Below are 10645 nucleotides of genomic sequence, written 5' to 3' on the forward strand. Positions count from 1 at the left end.
GTTGGCACCAGGTTTAGGGTTTGCACAATTTGGATAAACAAAGCTAAAATGTAAGATCTAGTGGTGCTTTCATACATCAAATCAATTTGCAAGATAAAATCTTTTCATAGCTCTGATCAGTGCTGTAAGAAACATCTTGACAGAGCATCAGTTGCCGGTTGATCTCCCCAAGGAAGAGTCCCATCATCAAAGAGCAAGAGACAAGAAAGGAGGCTGACAGAGCCATTTATCTCTCCGCCCTTCAATTAATTCCACACGTGTTCATTGGCCAGGCTGGCACAATAAACATACCTATCACAATCCACCCCTTGCCAACTTGGCACCTGAACACAATTTTTCCGTCATATATAATTTCCGGACATTAACAAAATCACACTTCTACTTAACATCAAACTTCTATCAGACATATAAATGGAAACACACTGAGTCCAATTGTATCTGATATATCATACATGAACAAAAGACAGATATTCAATAAGCACATATAAAGAAAATAAACTGACAATCAGAAACCTCATTTTTGCAACTGATCATGTGGTCAACTGATAGGTAGAACTTCCTTCTTCTACTACCCATTCTGTATTACCTTTGCCCTCGGCAAGCACCTCAGTTGGCAGTTGGTTGTTTTTTGGCCTGGTGGGGTGACCCAGACCTTCATTCCTGAGGGTTCTGGGTCATTAGATGTCCTGTCAAGAATAGGTTGCTGTAACTTACCATTTACTTTAATCACAGGTTTTGGTAGTGCTAAGTAAGAGTCAGCCTACAGTATCTCCTGGATTCCAGACACAGACATATTCTTCTTTATCTCCATTATATAGCACCTGTCCAATTTCTCCTTGGTAATCAGGATCAATCACACCACTCAGTACAGTGACACCCTTCCTGACCTGTTGATCCAAAGGCATGAGAAGCCCAAAGTGGCCAGGGGGCAATCTCAGCTGCTAGTTCAGTGGAATCCGTGCTGTATTTCCAGGTGGGAGAGTTCCTTCCTTTGGGATCAGGAAGTAAAAGTGCTGCAAGTGGATCACTAGGAGTTCCTGGACCCATGAATTCTGGTTATTGGAGACACGTCACCATATATTGGCAGCTGGTTTAGAGGGTATACAGCTTCCTGGAGAACATTGCCCCAGCCCACAAGTTGTTGCCACCTAGCTGGTGCCATAATTGTGTCTTTAGGAGCCCATTACATCATTCTATCGAGCCAGCTGCTTCAGGATGATGAGGAACGTGATACGACCAGTGGATTCCATGGGAATGGGTCCATTGCTGCACTGCATTTTCTGTGAAGTGAGTTCCTTGATCTGAAGCAATGCGATGTGGGATGCCATGCCAGTGGATGAGGCATTCTGTAAGCCCATGAATGGCAGTTTTGACAGAAGCATTATGTACAGGGAAGGCAAATCCATGTCCAGGGCAGGTGTCTATTCCAGTAAGAACAAAATGCTGCGACGAGTTTCGTGTTTTGCTCTTGTTTTCATTGAGTTTCTTTCCTGATGATCTGTCTTTCCTAGAGTGTGGGGTGCCACGAAGTCTCCCACTGTTATTGCTGTATTGTAATAATTTCACTCTTCAGCTCTGAGTTTTAGTAATGTATTTTGAGGGTTTTTCACTGGATTGTATACATTTATTAGGGTTACATTTTCTTGTTTACTGTTTTTTTCATCACTGTGTATGACTTGTTGCCTCATGTTGGATCTTGAAATCCATTTTGTCAGAAATCGATATTGCCACTCTGCTTTTTTGGTTGCCATTAGCTTGGTAAGTTTTTCTCCTTCGATTTTTCAGTCTAGTTTTGTCTTTGTGTTTAGGGTGTATTTCCTGTACGCAGCATATTAATGTCTTGTTTTCTTATCCAGTCTGCCACTCTGTCTTTTGCTGGTGCATTTAATTCATTCACATTTGTTATCATTATTGATATGTGTGGGTTGGTTGATGCCATTTTGCTGTGTGGTATTATTTTATATGTGTAGTTTAATGGTTTTCCTAATTCTTCCTATGTTGATGTGTTGTTCTGAATACTGTGTTTAATGTGCTGCCTTCCTGGGGTTGTTGTCCTGTACACTGATCTGATTTCATTCTGAAATGGTTATTAATTCTCTGTCCAAAGTACTCCCTCAGAGGATAAAAAAGAAAACTCTGTGACTAGGAAAACAGTCATTTGCAACCAGACAAGGGACTAATCTCATCTCTAAAATCTACAGAAAATGCAATATTTGAATAGGAAAAAAATGACCCAATTATAAAGTGGCAAAGGACATAAACACGATTCAACATAAAGAAGTGACATCAAAATTACTAAAAAATATGAAAACATGCGCATGATGAGATATCACATTACACCAACAAAGACAGCCCAATTTTAAAAAGAAAAATGCTTCAGAGAGTGGAGAGAGACTACCCCAATCACACACTGATGGTAGATCTATAAACATGTATAACCACTGTGGAAGGTGATGTGGTGCTGCTTGAAACAAGGGAATAAAAATTTCAGATGATCCATCAATACCTCTGCTGGGAACATACCCTAAAATATTAAAACTAACACTGACAGACGTATGCACTCCCTGACCCATCACAGGTTTGGTCACAACAGCAAGAAATTGCAAACAACCCAAGTGCCCATCCACTGAAGAATGGATAAAGAAACTTTGGTGTATATACACACAGTGGGATCGTATGAATGGCTAAAACACAGTGACAAAATAATTAAGTACCCCATGACATGGATGGACCTCAAGATCATTATGGTGACTAAATATAGAAAATCACAAAAGACAAATATATTATGAGACAACTACTCTACAGACAAAAATTAAGACAAAGACTTAAATACCAAAATGGAACTCACTAGTCTAAGCTAAAAAATTTGGAAGAAAGCTACCTAGCCAATTGGACTAGAAGAGATCCTTATTTATGCCCATTCCAAAGAAAGGTAGCCCCACAGAATACAGAAATTATTGAACAATATCATTGATAATTGGTATCATATACAAGGAAAATTTTGCTGAAGCTCAAGGGATATCATTACTGACATCAGATGGATCCTGACCGAAAGCAAGAAATATCAGGGGGGGAAATGTTGTTTTATTGGTTCTGAAAACTGTGTGAATCATAACCAACTATGAATAGTATTGTGAAGCATGGGTATTCTAGAACACTTCACTGTGTTCATAAGGAACCTATACATGGTCCAAAAGCTGAGTGTGGGAACTGAACAAGGGAATACTAGCTACCTATTTTAAATCAGGAAAGGCGTGGGTCACCATATTTACTCAATCTATATGCTGAACAGATAATTTGATAATCTGGACTGTATGAAGAAGAATACTGTGTCAGGATTGGAGGAAGGCTGAAAAACCACTTTCTATGCAGGTGGCACAATTCTGCCTGCTGGATGTGAGTAAGTACTGGCTTTCTTGACAAGCAAGGGTGTAAGTCTTCTATATGTATTTTAATTTAGTGTAAAGAAAACAAACATCCTCACAACTAGAACAATAGAAAGCCTCACGCTGAACAGAAAAAATAAGATTAAAATTGAGGATTTCATCTTGTTTAGATACAGATTCAATTTCATTTAAACTGTAGTCAAGAGATGAAATGACATATTGCATTGGGTACATGTGCTGCACATATGTGTCGAAGAGCAAAGTTGTCACTTGGAGGACTAGGGGGCAACTGACCTAAGCAATGGTATTTTGATTTTTGACAGACTCACATGCATGTGAAAGTTGGACACTCAATGAGGAAGATCAAGGAGAATTGATACAGTTGAGGTGTGATGCTGGCAAACATCAATTTAAGTGCCACATAGAGTAACTCTGCCTTGAAAGAGCACAACCAGAATGTTCCTGAGAAGCAAGGCTGGCAAAACTTCATATCCAGTACACTGGACACATTATCAGAGAGACAAGTCCCTGGAAAAAGGCACCAAGTTCAGTAAAGTAGCAAGACAATGAAAAAGAAGACCCTTAACAAGATAAATCCACAAAATGGTTGCAAACATAATAACCATTGTGAGCATGGTGCAGGACTGACCAGTGTTCTGTTCTGTTGTACATAGTGTCACTAGGAGTCATAACTTCCTTAATAGCATCTAACAACAACTACCAAAAGGAACAGACATTATTGGTTACCAAGTAGAGGAAGCCAAGGGAGGGGAGACAATACAATATAATACAGGATTGAAACGTTTTGACTTGGATGAAAGGGAAGATGATGACCATAAGAAGAAGAGTATTCAAGAAGGTGGGGGAGGGTAATATTAAAGAGGGGCAATATAGATGAGTGGTTTGAACAGTTGAATGCAGAGTTGGTGGTCTGAAATGTAAACCTCCCACTAATTCATAATATTAAAAAATAATAATAAAATAAAAAATACTTAGAATTGAATGAACAACTCAACAACTCAAAGAAATATTTTAAAAATCAGCAAACCAGGTGTACAAATATCAGAAGAAATTATAAAATGTATTCCAACCAGAAATAAATGAAATGGAAAACAGAAAAGCAATAGGGATGTAATCAACAAAACAAGAAATTGGCTTTTTGCAAAAGATTGATGAAATTGGCAAGCCTTTATGTGGACTGACAAGAAAATAACAAAGGGCCACAATTTGAAATGAAAGTGGAGTCTCTGCAGCTAATACAACAGATATTAAAGGGAACATTAAAGTGTCATGCATAAGTCTTTGCCAATATTTGATAATGTAGATGAAATAAACAAAATCAGATGCCTACAACCAACATAAACAGACTCAAGAGGAAACAGAATGGTCCATGTGAAGAGATTTAATCTGTTATAAAATTTTCTTCCAGTAATAATAATGAACCAAGATTTGGATCAGATTGCATAACTGGATATCACACAAACATTTAAAGAAGAGTTTATACCAATCTTGCACACAGTCTTCTAAAATTAGAGAAGAGGAAGAAATACTCCCTAACAATTCTTATAAAGCCCTCATTACCCTGACACCAACACCAGAGAAATAAATAAGAAAAGACAATTACAGACTAATATCCTTTATGAATATAGATGGAAATTTTTTTCAACAAATGACTAGCAGAGGAAAGCCAACAGCATATTTTAAGAGTCACATAACATGATCAAGTGAGATTTTATTCAAGGAATAAAAGGCTAACTGAAGATTAGAAAATCAGTCAATGCAATACACCACATAAATAGGAAAAGAGTTAATGAAAAGAACCTTATAATCATCACTATTGATGTAAAAAATACATTTTATAAAATTCAAAAACCTATCCTGCTAAATCCTGAGGAATGGAAGGAATGCTCTTCAACATGATTAAGGATACCCAAACAATCAACAATTAGACCTATTGGGAAAATATTGAAAGAATCCCCCTTGAGATAATATATAAGACACAAAGGCCTGTTTTTCATGTCCCCTATCAAATGCTGCATTTAAATTTCTAAATAAAGACAGTTTTTAAAATTTTTAAGTATCCAAATTGGAGTAGGATAAGTTGAATTATCTCTATTCAGAGATGACATGATCCAATGTAGAAAAGCTTAAAGAATCCACAAGAAGTTAATACAGGAATTTCACCTTTTCTGAAAACAAGCTCATCAAATAGGAATCAGTTAGAAAAGTAAACAACTCCACTTATAACAGTAACTAAGAGAATGAATAAGTGGGAATAATTAAACAAGGGATGAGAAAGACACAAACAAAATAATAAGATATTGCTGAAAGTAATTAAAGAAGATCTAAATAAATGGAAAGATATATCTTATTCATGGACTAGAAGAATTAATCTTCTTATTATATAAATATTACTCAAAGAAATAGAGAAAGTCAACATAACCCTAATCAAAATAGTAGATGCTTTCTTTAAAGAAATTGAAGCATTAATCTTCAATTGTATAGAAAATTACAAAAAGCCTTGAACAGCTAAAGCAAAGTTGAGATCGCAAAACAGCATAATGGACTCACCTTTTCAGATCTTAACTCATCTTACAAAATGTACAGTAGTCAAATCACCCTCATACCAGCATAGCAAGAGATACATGGAACAAAACAAGAGAATTGAGGGACTAGATATATGAAGGGGTATCAAAGAAAACCAGAATTATTTTTCTTTCAAAGTTATATATGACAGGGTGCTCCGCTCCCCACGAAAACACCAAAAAAAACCAGAAAAAAGCTCTGCTGGGCGGAGCTTTCTTAGTATGCATCTTTCCTGCTAGGAAAGTATCCAGCAACTCACTCTGAATTAGTGCACACAGTGGCATTGCCTGGGGAAGTTCTCTCTGGTCACAGTGAATTTTTTCATAAAAGAAGTTTCACTTGAATCTCATATTTTATGATGGCCCATTTAAGACAACAGCATGTGGCTCTGAAATTTTGTTTCCTGCTCAGGAACAATGCTACAGAAACTGTTGTGATGTTGAACACAGTTTACAAGGACAGCACCATGGGAAAAATTCAAGTGTATGAGTGGTTTTCTAATTTCAAAAAAGGTGAAATATCAATTGATGACAAACTTCCTTCTGGATGTCTTTCAACTTCCCAAATGGACAAAAAATGCTGACTCACAGTGCATTTGGAAGTCATTCCACCAGGTCAGACTGTTATCAAGCTTTCTATGTAGAGGTTCTGAAAAAATTGTGTACCAGTGTGCAACAAAAAGGCCTGATTTATGGCAGACAAGGGGCTGCTTTTACCACTATGGTAGTGTATCTGCTCATACAGCCATCTCAGTGCTAGAAAATTTAAAAGATAGGTACATGGCCAACTGACTGAAAGAGATCCATATTTGTACCCATTCCAAATAAAGGTGACCCAACAGAATGCTCAAGTTATGGAACAATATCATTGATATCACATACAAGTAAAATTTTGCTGAAGATAACCCAACAACAGTTGCAGGACAGTGACAGGGAGCTGACAAAGGTGCCAACTGGATTCAGAAAAGGACATGGAACCAAGATGGCCCTTGGTTCAAAGCAGAGAATACCAGAAATATGTTTACTTGTGTTATATTACTATGTCAAAGCATTCAGCTACGTGAAACATAATAAATTATGGATAACCTTGAGAAGAAAGAGAGTTCCAGAATACCATGAGGAATTTGTACCTGGACAAAGAGGCAGTTATTTAAAAAGAACAAGAGGGTGTTGCATGCTTTAAAATCAAGAAAGGTGTGCATCTGAGTTTATCCTCTCTATCTACTTATTCAGTCTGCAGGCTAACCAATCATGAGAGAAACTGGATTATATAAAGAAGATTGTGGCATCATGATGGGAGGAAGGCTTATTAACACCCTGGGCATGAGGAGGACTTGAAGCATTTGCTAATGAAGATGAAGGGTTGCAGCCTTCGGTATAGTCACACTTCGAAGTAAAGAGGGCCAAAATCCTCACAACTGGACCGATAGATAACATCATGACAAATGGAGAAAAGGTTGAATCATGAGTAATGATTGTGGATCAAGCATGAGGATCCACAATCAATACTCATGAAAGCATCAAGCAAGAGAGCAAGAGGAAGGAAAAGCATGTCTGGAGACTGATTATGGAAGAAATTGTATAAGTGTGTTTGACATGATTGAACTATGGAATGACATGACGTATGTATTAATTTCTAAGTTACAGGGGTGGAGGGGAAACATAGATTCAGGAATGAATCCTGGGCTTGCACTATCCTAGCTCCAACTTAAAAACATTTAGTTCTTACATCATGGCTCTGCTCCATACTCAACTTCATGAAATGGTCACTGAAGATAAGGATGCTACAGCAAAGCAGGATGAAGAAAGCAGATGGTGCCTGCCTATCAATCAAAATAGCCTTCAAGGCTTGTATTCAAACCAGCAGCCATCCAAACGAGGAGTCAACCAAGTCCACATAGAAGAAGCATACCAGCTTGTGTGATCCAAAGATGACAATGACAAAATTCGAATATGGTGAATCAGAACTAAAATTAAGAACGCCCAATGTGGAGAAGGCTATAGAGGACAGTGGGAGCCCAAAACCCATCTGCAGAGAATCTAGTGAGACTGAGCCGCTGGCAGATCCGCTCTAGCCAAAGGCAAGAGTTCCTAACAGCCTTACTATGCAGCAGAAACCATTGTAATCTTGATTATGTGGGATAGAACTCGGTCCCAGGACAATTGTTCTCCCTGTAGACACGACCTGAATTAGTACTGGGTGTAAGTGTCTCTTAGTTGTCCTGTAACAGAAATATCCTCCCTGACCTTTTGATAGTGGATGGGGTCTTCTCCCTCTTATGTATCATTTGCAATTTTGCCTTTGTACTAATATGATCTTATCCTGACCACCTTAGTGTGATTTGTCTTTCTCCGTTTTCTGTTGGGTATCCCAGCTGTGGAGCACAGGAGGAGTGGGTGTAGAATGATAAAAACTGATACAAGGTGTTATAGGGAATGCAGGTGTGGGGATGGGCGATAGGGAGGGAAGGGGGTTTGGGGAGTAAACAATGAAGGCAGGATGGGGAGGGAGCACTAGAACTGTTCGTGATTGTGCAACTCTGTTTAAAGGCATTAAAACCATGGGGGTTGGGGTGGGGGTGACTCTAAGATAGATGTGGTGGTGATTGTACAACTCCCCTTGATGTGACTGAACAATTGAACTGTTCGATTGTATGATATGTGAATTATGTGCCAGTAAAACTGTTGAGAGGAGGGGAAAAAGATGCCCTGCATTAGGTAAATCTGCTGCACAGGACCTCTTTAGAGTATTGAAAAGCAAACATATTACTTTGAGGAATAAAGGGTGCCTAATCCAAGCCCTGGTATTTTCCATTGCCTCCTATACTTGTAAAAGTTTTACACTGAGCAAGAAAGACCAAAGAAGAATCAATGCATTTGAGTTGGGGTGCTTGAGAAAATTTTGAAAGTACCATGGACTCCTACAAGAAAAAGAAAAGAAAAAAGCCAACAACTGATCTGTCTGGGAAGGAGTACGGCCGGAGGGCTCCTTAGAAGCAAGAATGGGGACACTTGTCAGAAGAGACCAGTCACTGGAAAAGGATATCATGCTTGCTGCAGTAGAGGGACAGTGCAAAAGAGGAGAGCTCTCGCCAAGAGGGACTGACACAGGGGCTGCAACGCGGGCTCAAGCAGGGAAGCAATTGAAAGTACGGTCCAGGACCCCGCAGTGCTTCCTCCTTTTGTGCGTCGGTCGCTATGGGTCCGTGTCAACTCAGGGACTAGCAACCACAATCTGCTAATAGTGTTGAAAAAAGTTACAACTGGATAACGGTGATGATTATACAGCATGATGTAGCGTCGGTCGCTATGGGTCCGTGTCAACTCAGGGACTAGCAACCACAATCTGCTAATAGTGTTGAAAAAAGTTACAAATGGATAACGGTGATGATTATACAGCATGATGTATAACATTATCAGCACTAAATTGTACGTGTGAAGAATGTTGTAACAGCAAATGTTTTGTTAAATTATTTACCACAATATAAAAAAGAAATGAAGGAAAAAGTCGATATTTCCGTTTCTAAATCTAAAATATATATACAAATTTTTGGTAAAGATAATAGGGTATACACTGCATGGACTTTTGTTCCCTAATATGGAGATTAACTTTCCCAGGGGTTATGATTCAGGAGGAAGTGCATACCAGAGCTATTCCTACAGCCAAATTTGGACTGCATGCCACTCCATGATATGTTGCTCCCACGTAATTAGGATGGTCTCTGTAACTAAATTAGAAATACATATTTTGGTGGATAAAGAAATGTTAAATTATCAATGATCTAATAACATTTTAAAACAGAATTCCTTAATAAATCCATGCTTATTTTAAAGTAAAATAATGACATGCTACCAATCATTTTTCACCGTGTGATATCATTTCATAACTATAATTATGAAATGCAAATTTATTTTAACATTACAAGGTTTTCATACCAAAGCCTAGCAGCATCTAATCTTTCCCGTGGTTCATTACCACTAGATGTAGATAGCACTATCAAGTGCAATCAATAAATTCTGACTTCCGTGATCAAAAGCTATGTGACACTGTGAAACCCCCAAACTGAATAAAATCTTTTTATTGTAGAAAAGAAGAGCTTAGCAGGATCCAGTGAACTCATGAAGAAGGAAGCCAGGATATAAACATTTTTCTCACAGGAGTTTCGCTGCTCCTAAATCTTTGAAACTGAGGCTTAAGTTCTCCCAGGGGCAGGGGGGAACGGGAAACAACAGATACCTACTTTTTTAACGTATTGTTTAAGTAGCTTTAAACTGTGTTACTGCCTTTAGAATCTAGACAAATCAATTTTATATTAGAAACTGTATAAACATTCATAAAAGATACAGAACTAAATAGTTATGAATTAAGTGAGTCTTTCTGGTGATCATGGTGACTATGGAGATAGTAATCTGGTCCACTCTAGCTGTGAACTATTTATATGTTATCTGTTGTAACCAAATCAAAATTATAGCCAATGATCACAATATGTTAACTATTTTATACTTAATATTAAAATAATAACTGTATTTATTTACCTTTGAAGAAAACTGAACATAGATGGCTCTTTTTTATCCCAAGGTTTTCCATATTTCCAACCTATAACTATATTTCTAGGATTTAGTCTTAAATTATGACTTGAATTATTTAATTCTTTTCACCCATATCAAAAGAAG

General features: G+C 37.8%; 1 protein-coding gene across 1 annotated transcript in view; it reads right to left on the reverse strand.

Annotated features, from left to right (window-relative positions):
• The window catches only part of LOC101649504 (A disintegrin and metallopeptidase domain 3), a 149656-nt gene that overhangs the window by 79645 nt on the left and 59366 nt on the right, over positions 1-10645 (reverse strand). Inside the window, exon 10 of the mRNA XM_045286863.1 lies at positions 9618-9699. Coding sequence (XP_045142798.1) covers positions 9618-9699 — 82 coding nt within the window. The remainder of the gene's footprint in view (positions 1-9617; positions 9700-10645) is intronic.

Source organism: Echinops telfairi, unplaced genomic scaffold (genome assembly GCF_000313985.2).
Source record: "Echinops telfairi isolate 266 unplaced genomic scaffold, ASM31398v2 ScPeMD7_9;HRSCAF=40, whole genome shotgun sequence".
Lineage (NCBI taxonomy): Eukaryota > Metazoa > Chordata > Mammalia > Afrosoricida > Tenrecidae > Echinops > Echinops telfairi.